We start from the raw sequence: 24,397 nt of genomic DNA on the forward strand, positions 1-24,397 counted from the left end.
TGAAATCTCACTATTCTCTCATCAGAATAACTGGAATGCGCCCAGACACTTGGCCATTTCTAACTCTGCATTCTTTGAGCTTCCCAGGCCTTCTCTTGTGCATGTTGTATTATCTTTTCTGTCCACAAAGATTTTGAAAAATCAGCAGAGTACAAGTAGCCCCTGAAATAAAGGCGTCATTCAAGGAACAAAGAAGTAGAAGGAGGGATCCAATTAAAATGATGAAAATCTTTAATTTTTATTTAGGTATACTTGTACGGACACGTGTATATACAAATACAGATTGTATGGGTTTGTTTGTGTGTGGGTATTTTTTTTTTTACATTTTCTTTTACGTTTATATAATGTCAGCATTTCAAAACAGCACTCGATGAGTAAGTGCAAAGGAACTGCAAAGCAGGGCAGTACAAGCACAGGACCACACGGAGCTGGACTTCACACCCAGACGCACACACAATGAGTGGCTTCAATGGGGTGTCAAGAGTAAGCATGGAAAGCGGATTTTGACTCATGGGTAACCTCCGACACGCCAGCATCTATTAAACTGTACAGACAATGGGAGCAAGCCCATTGTAGGGAGATTTGTCTCACATCCTAGCAGCCCTGGGGCCAATGCATGGGAAAAACTCAGTGATGCCAAACCAGAGACAGACCTGCCCATTCACGGCTCTGAGGGGAAATAAAACGTGGGAGGAAGGCAAGAGACACACAAAAAATAAACAGACTAAGTAAACGGGGGTGGTGTAGGCAAACGGGGGTGTTGGTGGAGGTGGTTTTCAAAAGAAAAGTCAGTGACCACAACTCTGAGAGCAATGAATGGAAAGGAGGAGTTGAAAACTGTTTTTCTAATTATTTGAAACTAATACAAATGGCTGCTGCCGTTGCTAAGGCACCGGAGAAAAACAGAGTCCCTGAAAATCCACAGGTACTGCGTAACTCTTCCTTTCACAACGACACAGAGAGGGAAACAGCCCCATTTAACCTTCCTACACTGATTGGTTTGCAACCATTTCCATGAGTGAGCTGCACATGATATTGATAAAGACTCTTCCCGGGAAAAAATAAAACAGTCCATGAAAACAATCACAAACAGAAAACCAAACCAAACCAAAGTACAGAACTGTTTCTAAATTCCCTATCCTTTTCAAACCAACATGCTGGTGGAGAAGGGAGGGTGGGCCACAGGGCTCCAACATCGGACCTTGAAAACACTGAGGACAAAATATTGATCAAAAAAGTCATGTTGTTCCAGGTCCCAAGATGATGGAGTCATAAGATTGGGTGGGCAGTGACCACACATGAGTCCTGTATGGAGCAGTGTCTCAGCCACTTGTGACTATTTTTTCAGCCACAGTACACATTGGATGTTTCAAAGCCTCAATGCATGTTTTGTATCCTGAAAGTCTATTGTTCTCACTTACAAAAGACATAAGAATCAAATTAATACTTTATTATCAAACACTATATACAACAGAGGTTGCTAATAATACAGAATTTAAAGAACGCAGTTTTTTTTTTTTTTTTTTTTTTATGTTTTACTTTTCTTTCCTCTGCCACCCAAGAAAGTACAGTACAAAACAATAGTCTAAACTAACACGAACTGTTACCTGGTCTATTAAAGGATACACGGTATCCACTAAACAGACAGATCCTTATTTCCCTGCTTCATGTTGCAAAGCCCTTGGCAACCAGGGGCAAAGGTCACTGGGGTTTGACTAACTGGGGCTGAGTGGCAGCTATGACTGTCCTTCAGACTTTTGAGTTGTTTTTGAAATTAAAAGCTTCTAAAAGTTGCATCAACATCCTCCTAAGCCCCCAGAGGATAGTAACAACACCACAAAAGGCCACCAACACTTTTTAAACAAAATGAAAGCTGTCTGACACCAATCATCCTGAAAACTCCATGGCAAGTGCATTAGCTATGATTACATCACTTATAGGTAGAGAAGCTTACTGTCTACTGGTGTGGATACTCTTGCTATTTTCTTTGTACTTAATTTGCAGTGGCAGAATGGTAAGTAAAGGGGTCTAATTTCACTGTGAAAAAAATGAAAGACAATGGCAGAGAGGGCCATGAGTAATTATTTCACCATTTGTTAGAGACAAATGCTAGGAAAACCACAGAAGTCACCATTTCTAAAATGCATTTAGCACTGCGAACGTAGTTATGACTAACTGGAATCATTACAGGATCATTTGAATTCCTTGTGGTTATAGAACATGCTGCATTATTTTGGTTCTATTGATCCATTTTAGAAGGTATCTTTCTCCCCCTACACAAATCCCACTGGACCAACAAGCCTGTAACTATTAATTTTAAAAAAAAGTATTTCTGGATATTACTGAGAGTACTGCATATATAAATAGTTAAAGGAAAAAGGAATTGAATGCCGTGAACTTTTGTTTCGGTGAAATGGTGGCTGCCTTCTGTGATAAGACTCTGCCACTCCAGAGGAGTTCCTTATGTCAGAGGGGAATAGGATTGATTGTATCTGTGAGGCTGGCAACCCCACACACATGGTTCCATGTGAGAACAGATTCGGCAGTGACATCCACTCCAAACGGATCAGGTAAACCCAGATTACATTTCAACATGTGTACAACTCTCCAGAGTGCAATACGTTTACAGCTGCCTTTCATTCACATACTTTCCTAATTCAGAACTACTCACAATTCTAAGCAAATTCCCATTCACGAAGTCTGTCCATAATGCGACCTTCTCTTTTTTTTTAACATACACATCTTAAAAAACAAATATATAAAAAATTCTTATTTTGCTGGAATGCTTTCAATTTTTCACATTTTACATGATCATCACATTTATTTCTTATTTTGAAAGGCATGGTTTCTGTTGACACGTCGTGCAAAGCCAAAAAAAAAAAAAAAAAAAAAAAAAAAAGGCTGGATTGCTTTTCCATTGGTCTAACACTTTTCCTTGTCTAGGCTTTGGATTTTAAAGTTCATGACAGCCCCACCACCAGTAGAAACCCCAAGGCTTGCATTTCCTGGTAATCGACTGGAAACGTCCCCTGTTGGCCATGCTAAGATTCCTTCAACAGGGTCATCCTGCATTTATTCTCCTTCTGCCCCACCCCCACAATGAAACAAGATAGCCCCCATATTTCTAAATGTATCAAGGGATACCACTTTTTCTCACAAGTTTAAATAGGACAAGCATATATACTCACTCTCAGCATAAAGTATATCTAAATAATGTATTTTCTATTCTAGTGGATTTTTAAAAAAATATTTTGTTAAAGTCTTTGGGACTCCATCTTGTTTATCTCCCACAGATAAACACATGTTCCCCCTACGCTTTAGGCTGTGTCAGAAAGGGAAAGAATATAAAATCAACACTTGAATTTTTTTACTCCAAACTTTGGAATTTTATTTCCAAATTTCCCTTTAGCCCTCCCAAGTAGTGCTGACTGACTCTCCTGGTGACAGGGGTTTGTGTCTGAGCCCCTGCAGTCATGGAGTGTGGAGCAAAACGTGGGTACTAGGGTGGGAGGTGGGGAAAGGCCACAGCACACTGGCGCTCCAGCAAAGCCAAATCATATCTCCTCTGGCCACTGCGGTCCTCTCCTTGGTACATGTCATCCCCCAGAGGAGCATCCAAAGCTATTCCACTATGCACTCATCAACCCTGGCTTGTCAGCCTTGGGGAAGGTCACTTTATTCATAAAAATGCCTCTTTGAGTTTCTAAAAAAAAAAAAAAGTTGTAGCACCATGGTGATCTGTATTCAAAGAAAAAATAATCTGGTGTGCACTGCCCAGTCACCAAAAAAATTAGAGGCACTCACACATACACACCCCCAGCAAACCTGTAGTTTTCTCTGTTTTCACACCTGCTCTGTATCAGCATTCCACACCCAACCTGCCTCCTAGAAAAAAAAAAAAAAAGGCTTCTTTTAGAGAGCACAAGTTTTGCTGTCAAGAATGCTTTAAGACAGTCATATTAAAAAAAAAAAACAAAAAAAACAGTGTCTCAACCTTTTAGAAGCCTGTTCATTTATGTACTCCTATAGGAAATGGTGTAATATCACATCTATTCTTAATACCTCCCCTCTGGACCTGACATGGTGACATGATGCCCTGCGCGATCATCTTACAGTTCTGAATGAGAAGGCATAAATATTGTATAGGAGAGCAAAACCCTCCCAGGCCTAGCCAGCGCTGGCTGCATCTGCCACTATTCTTCCTTGTCCATAGACCGCTGACACAGTGCGCTAACGGAGGTGAGTTCTTAGAGGAGAATGCACAGGAGCTGACGAACCACTGGTGTCACTATGACAATTTGGCATTTTCATCTGGAGTCCATTTAATTTGGGAGGGGTGAGAGAAGTCAAGGGCCAGGGCTGGGGGTGGGGTGGGGTGAGGGAGGCAGGAACGAGTTTAGGCCCCCAGCCCCAAGTTGTTGCTTAGAATTCAGGCTGAAAGAAAGAAAACAAAAATCTGACATCTGCCAAAACCCGATAACAAGTCCCTTCTTAGGATGAGCAGTTAGGTGGATCTCTGGTGTTCCAAGACCCTGATGTTTTCTGTGACAAGTGACGGGAGGAGACTGTGCTATAATGTCAAAAGCATCGCCAGGAGGAACAGTAGGATTGCCAAAAGGCGGCTGGGTATCCTTGGTGTTTGTGCCGCGTTCTCACCGCGGGATGGCTCGGCTGACTCATGTACGGTGTCATCTGTTCAAATAGAAAGCACACATTCCAATGAGATTTCACATCCTTAATAACTCTCTTGCAGCAGCCTGCTGTTAACAGACCTCGCCACCCTCTGCAAAGTAGGGTAATGAACCTTGTGCCACCATTGACTTTCATGTCTGCATAATCACTCATTATTTACAGCAAACAAAGAAGAGGCAAAGAAAATTGGACTTTCTCAGCAATATTGATACTTTCTTTAAAAATTGAGGGGAAAAATTATGCATACACTGTAACCTTGGCCCGTGAGCTGCTTTGGTTAGCCAGCAGTCAGACACGCCTTGCACAAATTTCAGATATCTGAATGTACCTTTGAAAGCTAAGATGTCACAGGCAGGCAAGTGACATGTTGGTGGGGGTGGGGGGAGGGGTGGTTATGTTGGCACAGCAGTGGTTAACCAGAATGCGCTGCCCATTTCCCTTCTTTTAGCTGTTTCATAGGATTAGTGTTGAATGCCTGGTTGTTGGATGCCTAGACGAATTTTCAAACACGAAAAACGAAATGCCAAAACAGCAGCATTTTGGATAAACTATACATCATGCCTAGTAAACTTCAATAAATGTATGCCCACTAGTTTGCCTACAATTAGGTGTCAATTATGGTGCTATTTCTATTACAAACCCTGCATTTCTAAGATTAAATTACTTAAACTTGACCGTTTTTATTTTTATTGGGCTGAAGCTTGGCATATAAATTATCAGCGTGGATGCAAATTTTCCTCTAAATAAAATGGATTAAGTGAGTTAAGCTTCTTTTATTTAGCTATAAAGTGTTCTATGAGGCTGCCTCTGACTTTGGATAGCCTTCCTGATCTGCATGATTAACAGGCTTAACTTCGAAATGGGAACTCTGCAGCAATTAGTACCAAAGAGAGGTTGGAGGCTTGCCTAGGAGCCATGCTCTGCTCCAGGGCTGTCTGTCTTCTTCTTTCCACCTGGCCTAACTTATGTTTTTATTTACTTTTAATTAAGTTAAATTAATTAATTTTATTTTTAGAGGTAAGTTCTTGCTCTGTTGCTCAGGCTGGAGTTCAGTGGCCCAATCATAGCTCATTATAGTCTTGAACTCCTGGGCTCAAGCAATCCTCCTGCCTCAACCTCCTGAGTAGCTGGGACTCCAGGTGTGAACCTCGATGCCTGGCTAATTTAAAAAATTTTTAGAGAAGACAGGGTTTTGCTTTGCTTCCCAGGCTAGTCTCCAACTCTCAGCCTCAACCAACATCCTTCCTTGGCCTCCCAAAGGATTGGGATTATAGACATGAGCCACTATACCTAGCCACTTGTGCTTTTAGACTAAGGATTTCTGAATAACACATTTTGGGGGCCAAGAGTGAGCCCCTGTGCAAATTTTATCTCAGCATCAGGGTAACTTCCTGCAGGTGTTCAGCAGTTGCCATCTGGGAATTGCTCAAGGGTCAGAGAGAATGGTAACAAGGCTCTAGTGGTTGCTCGCAATGATATTGACCTCAAAGGATAATCCCTAAATACCCCTGGATGACCCACCTCAAACCTCTTAATGGGTTAACTAACCATTATTTTAAACTCATTTATATTTTCCTATCACACATGTCACAATAAGGGTGCTTTTACTTCACTGGGTAGAATCACACTCCCTAATATTTGTCCTAAAGTAACCACTTTTCAGATTCACAGGCTGACCCCTGCTTCAGATATGCTCATTTGGGATGTTTTTGTCCATCACATCCATTCCCAATGGGAAAGGTCTTCTCAGTGTTGAGTCTCCTGTCCTGGAGTACTCTTATCATTCCAGCCACCCCTCGAATAAAAGCTACTGCATCCCCTTGTCAAATTTGCTCCCCTTTCCTGGACCTTAGCGAATCTGCATGGAGTGATTTTAGCTTAGGAGACTAGAAAAGGTTAGGAAGCAAGATGGTAAGACAAATGGATGCAGAAAAAATATACATAAAGTCCTCCACAATGTGGCCAAATACCTTCAGACCCTCCTCTATTCTCTGCTCTTTTTCAGCCTTGCAAGTGTATTAATTAAATCTGTAGTTAACAGGAAGTAGAAGTAAAGGCCCCTAATAGCCCTGAAATTAAAATCCAAATCACTTTCTTTAGAGCACCAATATGTTGTCAATCAAAACAATGGAGCACTTCAGGCTTAATTGTGAAATAACCACAAACCCCAAGGATTCCAGAGTTCATTTCACAATATCACATATTTAAATACCTGAAATTGCATCAGCTATTGGATTCCTCTCCATCTTATTTTTACTAGCATATTACCCAATCCTTCTCCTTGTATAGTTTGCAAGTGTACTGTTAAAGGTACCCAGCTAGCACTTAGATCTTAGGTGTGAACTCCTTCATCCCCACCCTAGTCCCTTCTAGGTACTCAGTGAGGGCTATCCATCATTCCAGGTCCACTCAGCACAAGACAAAGGGAATAGATCTTACAAGGTAATGGAGAGGAAGGCTTTTGTTTTTCATCCAAGTGAAGTATGAGGCTAAGTGTGCCTTTCAGTCCTTTAACCATACACAATCTTTGGAATTAACCTTTTATAAGCACCCAACGAATATATATCTTCCTGCCCCCTAAAAGGAAAATCAGTCCCATTAGGACATCAGGATCCTTCTCTTCTTCCTACAACATGCTGTTCCTCATTCAGGATTCCACAAAGCATCCTTTGATTAAAACAGGTTCTCAATGTTGGGAGATTCTACAGCCCCCAAAAGTGAAATGAGAAACTGGCTGTCATTTGGGTAAATCTGAGCAATTTCAGAATTCTAAGGAGGAATTCATAGGCAAAATCTATCCCAATGGAAACTACACCTAAATATGAGAGAATTTCTAACGCTTGTAACATGGGCTTGGAAGAAGAAAGAAAATGTTCCTCTTCAGAAGTCAAATCAAGTTTTGCCTCCTGGCTACAGGATTCCACAACATGGGGGTTTCAATGGTTAACGGAGAGAACACTAGTGATATTTTGGAGCATGTTATGTGGCATATGTCTGCCCTGAGATCATCCTGCATCCCTGATGATAGGAAACTGGCAGGCAGAGTGTGCAAGCAAACAAAAAAGACAAATACATTCCAAAGACAGGTGAATTAGTACACATTGCTGAGATCATGCAGTGGAATCCTTTCAGACTTGCTGGGTTCATAAAGACTGGGTCTACACCCAGAGGTGGGGAAAGGTAAATACCCTTTCACTCAGTGGCTCAACACAGTGGTGAAGAACTGCAAATCCAACTGGACTTTCTTTCTCTTCTTAGAGACAGAATCTTGCTCTGTTACCAGGATGGAGTGCAGTGGCATGATCATAGCTCACTGTAGCCTCGAACTCCTGGGCTTAAGCAATTCTCCCACTTCAGTCTCCCAAGTAGCTGAGACTAAAGGCACACACACCACTTTTTTTTTTTTTTTTTTTTTTTTTTTGGTAAAGACAAGGTTTCACAGTGTTGTCCAGGTTGGTCTCAGACTCTTAGCCTCAAGCAATCCACCTATCTCGGCCTCTCAAATTGCTGGGATTATAGGTGCGGGGCACAGTGCCTCACACCTATAAGAAACAAATTCTTTATTGTTTTCTTATTGCCAGGAATTGTGGCTCAACCTTGTCTCACTTTGTTAGTGAAGATGCTCACCAGCAAGCCCTTAAAATATAGCTCTGACTGACTCAAGGAGCTTTTCCTGCATGTACACCTACGCTCTACTCCCCAGCGCACGTATGAACACACTGAACTACATTCTGCCAAACTTTTGCAAACTTCCAGCAGTTATATGTCCATCAATTTTGGGCCATTGTGCATTTTAAATGCTCAGTGAAAAAAAACCTTGTTTCCCCAAAGACAGTGGCATATGTTCATGTATGAAAGCATTCTCAGTATCTTGCATTGTATCGTTAGTGGAATTCAAAGGTAATTTTCCTAATGGCAGAATAGTCCTCCATGTGCCTCTTCATTACCAGAGAAAAATATGCAATCTGTTAGGTGTCTAAGCAGCCTCCTGTGCTGTAGACAGGCAGTAGAGATTCCCTGGAAAAAAAAAACCATGGGAAAGATATGCCTACATTCTGCACAATGTGTATCAAGAGATCATAATCCTGGGTAATTTTTGTTTAGAACACGCTGGTCATTCTTGTGGCTTCTTAACAAAGCCAAGCGACTTAAGTCCTCTTTATGAACATACCTCTAACAATGGTAAGAGACCACTACTTTGATACTAATATTGGAATAGGAGTCAGAAGATCTGAGTATTAAACCTGGATCTATCTAATCAGCAATGTGGCACGGGTGAGTCTCCTCAGCCATAGAAGGAAGAGTGTAGACTCTGGGGTTGTTAAGGGAGATACTGAGTAACTTGCAGATCCTCTGATGGCCCAAGTCCCCGAGCTTGTGAGGACTCTGGTACCTTAAGAAGCCAAAGTCATGGCTTCAGATTTCCAGGACACAATTAAAATGTCTTCACATCAGCATTCATTCCTTAAAACTTTCTAAAGCAGCTAACTGATCCCTGGGGAGCCACTAAGACCTGGGAGAGCTCATTGTACACACCTCTCATTTGCGCTCTGGGTGAGATGCCTGCCTTAGAAAACAAGAATGCTTCAGGGAAAAAACTCTAACTCTTTCTGTCAGTTTTAACGGGAAAGCTATTGTATGTCCTGAGGCACCGCATTTACTCAGGGTAAGTTTCCCTAAGGCCCATTGACTATGCAGTCCTGGTTACAATATTGGAAGAAAAAGTGGACCTTAGTGCCCGTTAGTTTCTAGGACCATAAGGAAGATAAATTCTACAAAAAAAAAAAAAAAAAAAAAAAAAAAATTCTCCATTTACATAAGGGGACTCAAATCTCTCCATGAAGAGGAAATAATTTTATTTCCCTTAAGCTTTGAGATGATCAAGGGAGATGGGTAAGGAAACCAGTGAAGATCTGGAGCAGGTAGGGGAGAAGAGGACACCACAGATGAAGGGAACACACAGGGCCTCCAGGCACACCCCTCCATCAGCAGTAGGCAGAGGGCGACCACTCCTCTCAGTTAATCTAGTATCTCAGTTAATCTGGCCATTTCATTAAATGGCCAGACCGAATTGATAACCGAATGGATATTTACAGGTTCTTATTATCCACAGTATGCGACAGACTAAATGCCTCAATGAGTGCTTTGGTAGGTTTTATTTTTCTTTAGTTACGGGAAACGTTAGGAGTGTGGAAGTCAATCGTAGAAAAGTTTCATTTATCCTTAAAACTTATTTTGCCTCGGTAATCAAGGATCACATTTGGCTCAACAGGCTACTGGTACATTTGTGGCAGCAAGAGATGTGTGAATCTGTGGTGGTGATGTGATTATACTTCTCCAGACCAATTACTACTGACAATAGTAAAAATATTTAAATAAAGTTCCTTAGGTCAGTTCAATAATGCATGTAAATTTCTAGAGAAAACTAAATATGTTGAATTAGTTTCTATTTTGTGCAATAGTCTTATTACTTTTATCTACAGATTTGGACATAAAAAATAAAATTTTATGAACATATACAAAGAAATGTTTTGTGTCTTATATGAAAACAGATCCTTTAATATTCACAGTGATTCGCCAACACGCTCTGAGGATACGGTAAAAGGCAGTGAGATTTTAGCATTCCGATGGGGCTTCTATATTAGGATACTGCATTAGCTCAAACCCATTCCAAAAAAGAAAAGTTTTATTTTATCTAACATGCATTGCACAAAGATACTGGAGGAATGAGGTAGAATATAAGTCATATTAGCATCACTAGCAATGAGCAAAAGCAGAACAACAACTACAACATGCAAACATGCAGAGAGGAAGAAAGGAAAAAAACACTGAAGCACCAGAGAAATAGATGCATTTGTTAAAAGAGATTCTCTAAGCATACTAACCTGCTGGTTCTAATGAATTTTCTACTTTGTCGTTAACATCGAAAACACGATCATGAACACCTATAGTTTTCATACAGCTATCTATAACAAAAATAGAGATAACAGCCAAATATGTTAGTGAAGACACCCTTAAACTCCCATTTCTTTTTTCTTTCTCTCCTTTTTTTTCTTTTTTTTATGTAGAGATTGTCTTACAATCAATGGCATGTTCCAAATGCCAATATTGTTCCCATTTGCTCTGCATATACAACAGTCTAAGAAACAACAAGTTAGCAACTGCTGTGTACTTAAAAGCATCATGAAGAATGAGAAAAAATATGATGAAAACTAAAATATGAATGTTGATATACAAAACAGATACCACACAAGATTTAACAGTAAAAAAAGTTTTACCGCCGTGAACCAGACCACACAATAAAGCATGCGCAGTGAAGCCACCCTCTGAAGCTCATTCTAGTGAACTTACTTGTCGGTCTCACAAAGACTTTGAGCTTTAGACAGGACCTTCTTCCATTATCTGGGATTGCAGACGCTGTGGGTAACACAGAGAGAGAGCAGGAGAGAAAGAAGAGAACAACAACATATTACTCTTCATTTTCACATACAAGTGATGGATAATAAATTCTTTCCTGACTTGAACAACAGGAACTTTTTCTAATTCTTCCTCCAAATTAAAACAAACAGTACTTTTCAGGTCTCACTGCTATAGAAAGGCTACTTTCATATCCTGATTTTTCAATACAATAAAAGAATCATGCAAGAATGTGAGTAATCTGTGAAGAAATACTTTGGATTTTTATTTCAAAGTCTCTTCCATCTAACTTGATCTGTTATCAATTTTCTCTAAATCGAGAGGATAACGTGTGGGCCCTCCAGCTTTCACAGAGCCGCTCCTCCTCTGCTGCAGGAAAAGGGGCCCGACAGAGGCCCGAGGTGAAAGTGCTGGCAAAAACCAATAACAGAGAGCTATAAGGCAGACTTAAACGTGACCTATTTCTGCTGGGGAAAGCAGAGCTTTGTCCGTACTGAAAGCTTGTCTGTCAGTGCTTTTGCAGGTAATTCAATTAGAGGTTTTACTCAGAACTTGGCTCTGAATTCTTTCTGACTAACCCAAGCCCAGTAACTTCCATCACGCTATTATAAGTACAATATGCTATTGAGAAAGTACTATGTTGCAATGGTACGTGTATTTTTTTTTTCAATTTGCCACAGAGAAGGATGGAATTAATAAAGTGGGCTTACCAAGACATGACAGCATGTTTTAAGTTATAAATCACTTGAGGAAGAAACTTTCTTCTCCTTTTCAAGATAATAAGACTGTAAACTTTCCCTATGGTTGAAAGATTATCTCTCCTCTGTACACACAGCAAAATGTCAAAGGAATTTCCAAGGGCAGTAAGGCCCTTAACGACCACATGTATTTACTAATGCATTCTAGAAATGACAAAAATTACAGAAACGAGCGTCGCATACTTTCCTCCCTATGTGTTTGCTTCAAGTGGTTTCTTTGTTCAGAAAAAGCAGATGAGATCAATCAAATCACACACGGCTTACAATTAGTTTGGCAATACCCAAAGTGACAAAGAGAGGGATCGGCATTTGGTGTGTCTTCTCTCTCCTTTATTTTTATTTTTAAATTATTCCTCATGGGGAGCCCAGAACACAAAAATGCTTCTTTTGCAGGTGAGACGATTCAATATACAAACTTCCAAACAAATTTTACACAGTCTCCTTATGTAATTCTAGATCCAAGTAACCCTCCTGGAGGAGAACTTCTAAATTCACCAACTAAATAATGTCAAGTAGTATAGGGCCCCCGTGTCCTTATTCAACACCTGTTGAAAACTACGTTAATTTTAAAACAAAAGTATAGAGAAAAAGTGTTTTTGGTCCTCCCTATCTCCCCTGGTTGCTCTGACAAGCAGTTAAGAAGTGCTAACAGCTGGCTTTGCTGTAGGCTTTCATTAAATCATAGTCAGAAAAACTCCCTCTACTGACATTAACAGTAACTAGTGTGTTATTTAGGGCACAATATTTGCACTCTGCGGTTTGATCCAGGAAATGGTGTCCTTCCTGTGGACCTCAACTGCAAATGTGCATGTCACAAATACAGTACACGTAGGTGACTCCAATTCATTAGGAAAACCACGGGTTCTTGAGGGAGTATATGTCTCATTCATGAGAGTTAGTGTGAAAAAAGTGGCACATGGATGTTCACACTGCTGTTCTATGAATTTCTGAGCTGAGATGAACTCACTTCGAGCCTTGTGAACTTGATTTGCTACAAGCAAATAACTGACTTTACAGATGATACTGCTAGATAAACAGGTTGAAGACAGAATCAAATGCTTAATTGGTTTAGGGAGGAGCTTCTTGGATTTAGTACAGGTCTTTCAGATTTTTACTTAGGAGAAATAAATCCAGGACATGAAAATTATTGTAGGGCACATGGCAATAACTAAACAGCAAATGATACGCCATCCAGGAAAAACCTGGAGAGTTCTCTCATGAGCTCTCAAGGAGGGACATAGTCTTAGCTACTGGATGTGCTCCATACTTCTGTGAATTAAAAATATGAAATGCATTTCTATTTATATGACACACAAAATAAAAACCTCTCTTCCCTAACAACCTGCCCCATTACTTCCTCATCTTCTATCACCAGGAAATGTGACTGATGCCTTGTGATCCTGTTTGACTATTATACTCTAATCCTTAGAAAAATTTATAAACAAAGAATATTAGCATACAATGTGATATGTGAGTACACAACACAGATTGCATGCCATGGATTGACTCGATCATCACTGCATCACTGGCCTGAGTTCAGGGAGTAAACTCCTGACCCTTAGAGCCAACCTAAGAAGTGTGCCTTACTAGGTCAGTATAACTTGGGTTTCTTATATAACACCTTGAAAAACAAACAAACACAAAATCCAAAAAGATGAAAACGTTTTCCATACAGTAGCAAAACTCCATTTTTTTAATGTAAGGTTTAATAAAGTGGAAGTGTGGCTTTCCTCTATGTTATGCTCAAGGTTCTATCACCCCACACTTCTTGGCTGACAAATGTAGGATGCCTTTATACCAACTGAAAAATACAGATAATTAATTATTAGGACTATTTGAAGATATAAGGTAATATAAAAGTGCATTACTAATTACAAGTAAAAGGCAGAGAACTGAGCACTAAAAACAAAACATAACAGAGGAATTGAAACATATAATAGTCCCACTAATAAACTTATAAAGAAAATCTCAGAATCAATTTATGAGCAATAGATAGAGCTGAGGATGGAAATGTGGGAGTAAAATCTAGAGATACATCACTTTGTTATGGCCAACTTTATCTTAGTTAAAAGTAAATATGTAAGTATTTTATACATAAATTATATACATAAATATATACATATAAATTTATATACATAAATTATATTCACTACATGTAACTTCTTGTGCTGCTTTCCTTAAAAAATGAATAGTCGATGTTGAAAGTTGATAGCAAATAATTATAAAAATCCATTACATATTACTGCAGCTTCACCTATCATTTCAAATGCTTTTAAAATGCCTACTATGGGCTGGGTGCAGTGGCTCATGCCTGCAATCCCAACACTGTGGGAGGCCAAGGCGGATGGATCACTTAAGGCCAGGAGTTCGAGACCAGCCTGGCCAACTCGGCAAAACCCTGTCTCTACGAAAAATGCAAAAATTAGCTGGGCATGGTGGCACACGCTTGTAATCCCAGCTACTTGGGAGGCTAAGGCATGAGAATTGCTTGAGCCCAGGAGGCGGAGGTTGCAGTCAGCCAAGACTGAGCTACTGTACTCCAGCTTAGCAACAGAGCTAGACTCTGTATCAAAAATAAATAAAATAAAATGCCTACTGTGTATCAGCTTCTTTATTAGATGCTGTGCGTGCAAAGATATATAAGATTTCAAACTGTCCCTGCCCTTGTGTTGTGCTTCTTCAACCTGGGACAGAAATATAAACCACAGTTTAGTGTACCTGGAGGGATCCATGTGACAACTGAGGTTTACATGAAGAGCCAGCACAGCTCTGGGCAGGGAGCAAGAGTGTGTCCCAGACATGTTTATCAGAGGCTTCACAGGTCCTCCAGAAGCTAACCAGCAACTGGGACAGAAGACATTTTATCCCTAAATTTCCAAATCGAAGCTTTGGCAACCAAAAAGAGGCAGTGACTTGCAAACAGGTGAAAAAAAATCTAGATCTGAAATCTTCCTCTACAGATACATGGATTTTCTAACAGAATTTTTCAACTAAAATGAGAAATGTCTTAAACAGTTGCCACATAATCCAAATTCACGTCCATTTACTCAGTTTACTGCTTAAAGTATAAGTTGGAGTCAGGAAGTTGGGAGTAGTGATATGGGGACAATTAAAACAAGCACAACGTCCCATTCCATTATCTTAATAGCAACTTTATAAATCAATCCATAGAGTCCCTTGCCCTGAATGAGCTGCAAAGTACCAATCAAAACCTTTTAACACATAATGAAATACAAGCTGGAGACTCTCTGGTTCTCTGTGTTTAGAGTACCCTGCTAATAAGGCCATGAGGGCCCCTTACTTTTACTCTGTTCCATGACCTCAGACAGGGGCTCTAACTTGAGCCTTCCCAAAAATCTTGGTCTCCTGGGGCTCAGGTGAGCATGACTCAGCACTGAGCCAATTTGGTATAGAAAATGACGATATTCAGTGCCCCCAAATCCGTACTTCTAAAAGTTATATTTAGCAATGCAAATATATGTAACATCCACACCACAATTCACCGTAGGTCTATCATTCAGACATAGCAGAGAACACATCCCTTCGAGTACTGCCATCATGCTTGTGACGGGCAGCTTCTGACATGGCTCCCAGTGATCCCCACGTTCCTGTAGGCAGTCCTTTGTATAATCCCCTCCCCTTGAGAGGGGGCTGAACCTATTAACTTGCTTCTAATGAGTAGAACATGGCAAAAGTGAGGGGATGTCATTCTGATTATGTTATGAAAGACTGTGCCTTACTTCTAGTGCACTCTCTCTTTTGCTCATGAAGCAAGGTACCATATTGTGAGATTTCCAGTGGAGAGGACCATGTAGCAAGAAACTGATGGAGACTTCCAGCCAAGAGGTACAAGGAACTGATGTCATGGTTCAACAACCCACAAAGATCTGAATTGGCTAACAATCGGGTGAGTGAGCTGGAAAGTGAATCCTTCTCACTGAGCCTTGAGATGACCGTTGCCTCGGGAGAGACTCAAAGGATCCAGCTAAGCTGCACCTGGATTCCTGGTCCACAGAAACTGTGGAATAATAAACGTTGTTTTAGCCACAAAATTTGGGGGTAATTTCTTAATCAAGAGCTGATACAATGCTGTACACTAACAAATCTGTGTAATTAAAGGCTTAAAGCTGACTTCGGACTGAAGGACTAAGACACTACGGCATGTTCTGCTAATGGCCAGCATGCCCTTGCTCCCACAGAGCTGCGCACTCCTGATTCTGCTGCCATGCCTCAACAACTGGATCCCTTACTAGTTTACATTTCAAGCTACTGTTACAAGTCCACTTAAAATATGCCTTGAAGAGAGGTAATTATAAGCTGCTGTTGAAGAAATACAACAAGACATATCAATTTAAATGTTCTCACTCCAGCATTTAAAAAGTGTTTTTCATTTTCCTTCCCATGCAACTTGGTTTGCTTTTGCTAATGCGGCCAACCTGTGCCGTTCTTTGCAATTAGCATGATGTCTCATTTTAACTCCAAATTGCTGGGTAAACCGAAATGAATTATATAAAATGTGAACATAAATCTTAAGGAGAATGCCTTTCTTCAAATAGGAGAAATAGAATGGAAAGGTGGTCTTTAAAAATACCTGAAAGGATTTTAAAATAAGTTAAAACTTTTCTTACTATCAAAAAACTCCTATTAGTTATCTTCTACACAGGCCATCAAGTTAAATACAAAGATTATGAGACTTCAAACAACTCAAAAGTTCCCTAATCATCAAGGTAACAACCATTCTTCTTCATGAAGAACCAAAGTTTTACCGGAAAAGGAGGGAAATATATTTCTCTCACATTTTCAGGCCCAACACTGCACTCAGTAGTCAACCTTAACATCTCTGCCTAACCTTATTCAGCTTCAAATCTTAATTCTGAAAGCCAAAATCCTCCTTTTCTGTGTCCCATGTCAAACTGGGTACTTTGGGAAGTTTTATTTTTAAGAATATTCAGCCGCTTTCTTCTTTTCAAAGAAATGAGTGTGTGGGGGAGCATTAAAAATGCAGTTTTCCATTATGCTTGCCACAGGCAATATTTCTCAATTTGTGCAAGTCAAAAGAAAAGATAGGCTATTAGCTGTTAGCACGGCCCAGTTTTTTCCCCTGTAGGTTTTTCATGCAGTACAACATACAACACAAATATGCAAATTAGGCAGGTGAAGGTGGAATTAAGCATTAATATTCCTTTCACAATAAATGCTGAAAAAGTAAAGCCCATTTAAACACATGGTACTACTGGAAATATCTCCTAGAATTTGATGAATCAATAAAATCCAGTTTGTGTACATGAGTGGAGTGGGGAAACAGAAGAAGTGGTGGGAACAGAATAGAGATTAACCAAAGCCATATGGACTTGGAAAATGGTTACCAGATCCACAGAAAACTTCTTAAAACAAAAGTTAGGCCTCTTCTTAGGGAAGAATACTAGAGCAACAGTTTGCAACTGGCTATGTGCCCTTTTTTTAAAAGCATTTTCATATAAAGCATTTTCATGTAAAGAACAAAATCATGTGTTAATGATGAAATACATCTCACTCATTCTAACTTCTGGGATTTAAAAGCCATGTGTTTTAATGACTTGCTCATGGCCCCGGTTTACCAAGCTTGCATCCATGGTGCCACCCCAGGAGCTACTAAATTTGCCAACACATTTCTTATCTTGCAGCCCACTGCGTCTCAAGACTTAAATCATGGGCAGGTTAAGGTCAGAGCCCAAGACGTAAAATTTGGAAAGGAGGTCGCTAAGTAAAGATACAGGCCTTGGAGAAATTAAGAATATCATGTAAATATTAGAAACTTTGATATGACTCTGGGGATGTTTCTTTTAAAAACTAGAATAAGAAAAGGGATGTGTTTCCCACCACATAACAAGAGGGATAGAAAAACATATTCTGCAAGTTAAAACTTGGTTTTAACACCAGGGAACTGTAACAGGGAACAAATAATTACAGTAAACTTCAGGACAAGGGAGGTAAAATAAGTTCCAGCTGTGCAGCCACACACAAAAGAGAAATGGGAAGCACCACCCATCCTACCCACTGTTTCCCTCCCCTCCCATCTCTCTGCCCCCTTAAGGCAAAGTTCTCACTGCTAATAACTAACCTGAGTATTATTTAAATTCCAGCAGGTAAGTCTCAGTAGATCAATTAGTTTTTCTTAGCCACCTCAAGTAAACGGCTGAGGACAAGTTTCCACTCATTTCTAGGAATACTCCAATAGGACATTAACATGCTTTTTGTATATATTTATCTGAAGTATGAGCAAACTTTTACCTGCGTTTAAAAACTCAGTGACAACAAACTCTGTTTCTGCTGCTTATTGAAGAAGGGGATGATTTGTCTCATATAGTTTGATATCTATTTAGGTATGAGCCAAAAATAACGTGGATTTTGGAGAATGATTTTAAAATGTCCCCTTATAAAAAGCATTTCTAGTTCGTTTTTTTCCCCCCCGAGACAGTGTCTCATTCCATCGCCCAGGCTGGAGTGCAGTGGTGCCATCTCAGCTCACTGCAACTTCCACCTACCAGGTTCAAGCGATTCTCCTGTCTCAGCCTCCTGAGTAGCTGGGATTACAAGTGCATGCCAGCATGCCTGGCTAATTTCTGTACTTTTAGTAGAAACCGGGTTTCACCATGTTGGCCAGGCTGGTCTTGAACTTCTGACCTCAAGTGATGCCCCTGACTCAGCCTTCCAAAGTGCTGAGATCACAGGTGTGAGCCACCATGCCCGGCCCATTTCTAGTTCTGCCTAAGGAAAATTTAAGACAGCTTTAAATAAATCTCACATTCTGAATGTAAACTTCACCTCTGTCAGTCATGTGAGTGGGGAAATCTAGTCCACACAGGCACAGAAAGCAAGATAATATTTAGACATCATTTTAATTGTCTAAGAAACTCCTTAACATGAAGAAATATAGCTCAGTTTCTTATTATATATTTTACTATTTTTAAAAATCAATGAACATCTTTGAACAGTTAAGAAAAAGTTTTCTATTATCAACTAGAGTTCTAACTATTCTCTGAGGCCTGGCCTTGCCTAAGGCCACACAATATTTAAGTGACTTTCTCAGGCTTTAAGGTCAGCCAGTTCTTTCTTTCTTGTTTGTGGTTATTTTGGTGAACCTACTGTACTAGAGAGGTATTATCTGACGAAACAAAACAAGACAAAACACCAACAAACCAGATAGGCAGAATTATTCACTTAGAAAACCTCTTCTTCAGATGGAAGCCCCATAATAACCATAATAACAACAAAAACAAAAACTCCAACAAAAGGCAGAATTCCTGGAATCCCACAAGAGGAACTATTTATATTATTTCTTCTCCACAGGCTCCTTTTGCCCCTCTGTGTGATACCCTATGAGGGTGGCTGTTAACTGTTGGGCAGCGAAAGCAAACCCACAAATCCCATTCCTCATTCGTACGATATTAACAGAAACAATGTCATTATCAGACAGCACTAATGTAGCATGACAGTAAATTACTAATAAATCATCAAGTTAATACAATTCAAAGAAGCTCCTAGAAGAAAGTTAATATTTCTGTGAGCCTTTCAAAACTCCTTTCATTATTATTCTCCTTGGTGAGAGTTCTTTTAACATGACTTAGCGGTTTGAGTGTATGCATGATTCTCTTTCTCCCTGGTTCATTCTTTTTTACTTATTTTGTGGTTTTGAGCCAGCTGCTTAATGTGCCTATGCCTCAGTTTTCTCATTAGCTTCGTCTTCTCTAAAACAAATTTTAAGTATGACATGTTTTAGAGAGGCAGTACAATTTTATAATGCACTTAGAAACTCAGGTGATCCCTACAGATCTAGAATATTGTTTCACTGCTCTACAGATTGATAGCATCATCTCTGCACTTACTGGGGCCTCTGCATGGGGACATCCCTAAGCAGGGGGCACCCAGCTGAGGGCTTCTGAGGTTGTGAGTTCTGAGTACAAATATGGAGGAGGAAGGACTCAAGTGTGGATAGTGGTGATTAAAAGTTACTTAGGACTCGTAAGAAAAACAAGGGTAATTAAGTGTGATCTTTTCTAGCCTAAATTTTAAAAACCGGATTTTACCATAGTTTGATTTGTTATTTTGTATGTGTTGGAGGGTGAGGGTGGTGATGAAGATATTTATGTGAGGATATACACTGAGGCTGAGAGAATTTAGAGAATTAGGGTGCTGGAAGATCCTGTTCCTTTTGAAAATATGTTAAGATCTCTGAGCTCTTTTTTCAATCCATGTTAAGAGTGTGAGCAGTGAGCATGCTATTAAGCTAGAGGGACAGTAGAACAAGGATGTAAATCCTGCAGACAGGAAACTAGGCTGGGTGTTGAGACTGCTTTTGCAACTGTATACCCAGACACGACAGTGATGACACTAAAGAAACCCAGCCCAGAGGTGGCTATAGATCCCGCACCATGCCCATACCAGTCCATGGATATTGTGCTGCTATAGATAAATGTTCTCATTCCACTCTTTAATTTTTTTTTTTTTTGTATACTATTTGGGTTAGCCTGGTGCAGTGCCTATAGTCCCAGCTACTAGGGAGGCTGAGGTAGGAGGATCACCTGAGCCCAGGATTGAGGCTGCAGTGAGCTATGATTGTGCCAGTGCACTCCAGCCCGGGCGACAGGGTGAGACCGTGTCTCTAATAAGAAAACAAAACAGGCTGGGCATGGTGGCTCATGCCTGTAATCCCAACACTTTGGGAGGCCGAGGCAGGTGGATCACTAGGTCAGGAGTTCAACACCAGCCCGGCCAAGATGGTGAAATCCCATCTCTACTAAAAATACAAAAAATTTGCGGGGCGTGGTGGCAGGCGCCTGTAATCCCAGCTACTCGGGAGACTGAGGCAGAGAATTGTTTGAACCTGGGAGGCGAAGGTTGCAGTGAGCCAAGATCACGCCACTGCACTCTAGTCTGGGCGACAGAGCGAGACTCCATCTCGAAAAAAAAAAAAAAGGGTGGGGGTAATTATCTATTTTATTTACACAAATCAATGATTTCTTTGGTTGTATTTCTTAACCAGTAAGCCATGTTCTCCCCAGTGCCTATCATTTCTGGTGGTATTACAAGTATCTAGATAGAAATATCCATTCTTTTAGGCTGCAGGCTCCAAATGGAATCCTAGAGGCCTGAACAAATTAACATTCTCTCTGTAGAAGACGAAATTTTACCAAGGAGGGAGTCGTTAGGCACCAGGATTGTACATTTTGTTTCACACTCAAAATGCTTTCCTTGATAAGGCTTTTATGTTGATAGAGTGGAGAAAAGGAAAGCCAATCCCAGGGACTAAACTCCAGTTTACTCTGATTGTCTCTGAGACAGATTATCTCCAGAAAAGTTAATGGCTGTGTATTCCCATTCGTCATACCACAGAACAGCAGCCAGGGTTTCCTTTTCCATAATCTGGTCCCAACCTTATTCTCCTTTGTTTTGTTTGTTTGTTTTTTGAGAGAGGGTCTCTCTCTGTGGCCCAGGCTGGAATGCAGGGGTGCAATCAGGGCTAACTGCAGCCTCAACTTCCCAGGCTCCCTCTTTATCCTCCTACTCTTTTCCCTTCTTTGGCATACATTCATAGCTTGTACCAACAATATTCCCTCCTAGAATCTCCTGGAAAGTCCACCTTTTCTCATGTGACCTTTCCTTTGCCTCTCAAAATCCCTACTTTCTCTGGCCACTTGAGGTATGTCTCCATTTCTCCAACACAATAACCCTCTTCCAGGTTCCCACAGAGATCTGTTTCTGTCTCCTTACTAGCACTTAACCCATTCTATTTTGTTTTAGAACTGGTTAATACATCTTATCTCTGCTACTAGAGTTGCAAATTCCCCCAAAGGCAGGAGCCATGCCAAGTTGTTGTGTTCTTGGGTTCTTGGTTCTGGGAAGTCTATTGCTTTGTTCCTAACAGGTGTTCAGTAAAGACCTGAAGAATTATTGTAGGGATTTAAAAAAAAATCTGTCGAGGCCAGGCACAGTGGCTCACATCTGTAATCCCAGCATTTGGGGAGGCTGAGACAGGAGGATTGCTTGAGCCCGAGAGTTTGAGAATAGCCTGGGCAATGTGGTGAGACCCTGTCTCTATATAAAAAAAAAAGTTTTTTTTAATTGGCCAGGTGTGGTGATGTGTACCTATGTTCCCAGCAACTCGGGAGGCTGAGGCAGGAGAATGGCTTGACCCCAGGAGGTCAAAGCTGCAGTGAGCCGTGTCTGTACCACTGCACTCCAGCCTAGGCGACAGAATGAGACACTGCCTCAAAAAAAAAAAAAAAAAAAAAAAAATCTTCTAGCTGCAAGGTGATTTGTTGACCTAATATGAACCAAAATTTAGGATTAGGACAAAAAGTGAAGAGAGGGGTAGTGGTAAATGTCAAAGAAATTAAGAAAACAAAAAAGGTCCTTGTCCTAGAACTAGAAATCTCCCCTGCCCACACTGCTGGCTCCTTCTTGTAGAATGATCTTGGAAACTGATGTAATAATCAGGCAAAGCCAGGGATATACAAAATTCAAGTAGGTAGCATTTCAATATCTGTAAGAGTGTGGGGTCCCAAGAAGTAAGAAATAAGTGAAAAGAGGCCAGGCGTGGTGGCTCACGCCTGTATTCCCAGCAGTTTAGGAGGCCAAGGTGGGCAGATCGCCTGAGGGTCAGAAGTTTGAGATCAGCCTGGCCAACATGGCGAAACCCCACCTCTACTAAAGACGGAAGGAAGGAAGGAAGGAAGGCAGGAAGGCAGGAAGGCAGGAAGGCAGGAAAGAAGGAAGGAAGGAAGGCAGGCAGGAAGGAAGGAAAGGAGGGAGGGAGGGAGGCAGGAAGGAAGGAAGGAAGGAAGGAAGGAAAGGAGGGAGGGAGGGAGGCAGGAAGGAAGGAAGGAAGAGAGAGAGAGAGAAGGAAGGAAGGAAGGCAGGAAGGAGGGAAGGAGAGAGAGAGAGAGAGAGGAATGTGGGCTTCTTTAGATCCAAAGATATGTAGAATTTAATCAAATGATAGCTTGGGTAGAGGTTGCAGGCCCCTCCCAGTGAACAGAGAATAAAAGCAAAGTGAGGTTAGAATCCAAGTGACGATGGGCTTCTTCAAGTAATGATAAAAGGTGGCTCTGGACAATCATGATCACAGGTAAAGGTGACATTGTCCTTGCTGAATTCCTCTAATCATAAAGATCAGAGAAACCTCTCAGCAAGTTAAAGCACCTCAGATGTTACATAAGAACATAACCCTCCAAACTGTGCTGAGGGATACAACTATCTTTCAACTACAGCAGAGCTTAGAAGAGGCATTTTTTAAAGAGTCAAAACCATAGAATGAGTATTTCTTGTGTGTTAAAAAATGCCATCTGTGAATGTGGTACTTTAATACTTTTAAACTGTGGGAAAACTTTGGCCAACTTGAGTAACAGGTCAGACAAGCAATTCTAATTTAAAACATATAATGGAAAAATCAACTTAGATTTGTGACTAAGTGAAATTTTAGCAGTGACGAAACCTATAATTTACGTGTACAGTTTTAGAAAATTTAAGAGAACTAAAGGTTCATCATATTTTAAAATTTAATTTATTATAGTAAGAATTACTGAAATAAGTTTTTACAGTCAAACAGCTCAAATATTTTTAAATGATAGAGAATAATTAAGTCTAAGTTCAGCTTAAAATGTTTTAAAGTCTATTTAAGTCACCAAGGTTTTAAATGAATCCAAATATTTACATTTGATAGCCTTATATATAGAATAAGACATATAAGCTAATCTGAATAGGCTAAATTTGAAATTTTTAGAAAGATTTAAAAAAATTTATAACTTCAATAACTCAAATATCAAATTTTAAGTGTAAAATTTAAATAAACTTATTTTTCAGATAAAACCCACCCTTCTGTGTATCAAAAATTCATCCTGACACTTCCTTTCAGGTCCTGGATGGTCCTGGATCACATGCTGCCTCCTCAGAGAAGCCTCCTATGACCACCTAATCAAAAGCTATCTCCATGTTTCTCTGGCACTGCATCCAGCTCCCTACTAGTATAACTGACAGTTATAGATTTGTTTGTTTCCTGGTTTATTGTCTACTTCCTGATGAAGCTGTAAGCTCCAGAAGCAGGAACCATTTTTTAATATATCACAGCGTTTCTAAAATCTAACATAGTGCTTGGCACAAAGGAGGTACCCAAGAAACATTTTGGTAGGAGTGAATAAGTGAATGAATAGAAAACTGAATTAGCCAGAAATATTCAAAGCTATATATTACAAAAAATAACCAAAGGCAACAAGGTCTTCCAGAAACTTGAGATCTTCACAGATTGATTTACTATGTTTTTCACTCTCTGTGAATATTACCTTTTATATTTCCTCTTGCTAATGCACAGAGCAATCTCATAGCTAGCTAGATGAAAACTTTGCCTACTTTAATACTGCTGCAAACTTATTGAGAGACTTGTTTACTATTTGATTTGCCAGAAACCTTAGTTTAGCAATCAGATAATGCACAGATGGATAATAAAAGATTGATAAATTACAATTATAACTTTAACATGTAGTATAGTAAATAAA

The 24,397-nt window shown here is 40.1% G+C and overlaps 1 protein-coding gene across 2 annotated transcripts in view; it reads right to left on the minus strand.

Moving 5' to 3' along the window:
- Window positions 1-213: 213 nt before the first annotated feature.
- The window catches only part of EFNA5 (ephrin A5), a 290,643-nt gene continuing 266,459 nt past the window's right edge, over window positions 214-24,397 (minus strand). Inside the window, exons 3-5 of one of the 2 annotated variants that reach the window (XM_003259810.2) lie at window positions 11,044-11,109; window positions 10,578-10,658; window positions 214-4,692 (exon numbers count right to left, since the gene is read on the minus strand). In XM_003259810.2, coding sequence (XP_003259858.1) covers window positions 4,571-4,692; window positions 10,578-10,658; window positions 11,044-11,109 — 269 coding nt within the window. In that variant the 3' untranslated portion in view covers window positions 214-4,570. The remainder of the gene's footprint in view (window positions 4,693-10,577; window positions 10,659-11,043; window positions 11,110-24,397) is intronic. The other variant, XM_030817464.1, reaches the window with a different exon arrangement.

The sequence above is a fragment of the Nomascus leucogenys genome, chromosome 2 (assembly GCF_006542625.1).
Source record: "Nomascus leucogenys isolate Asia chromosome 2, Asia_NLE_v1, whole genome shotgun sequence".
NCBI classification, from domain to species: domain Eukaryota; kingdom Metazoa; phylum Chordata; class Mammalia; order Primates; family Hylobatidae; genus Nomascus; species Nomascus leucogenys.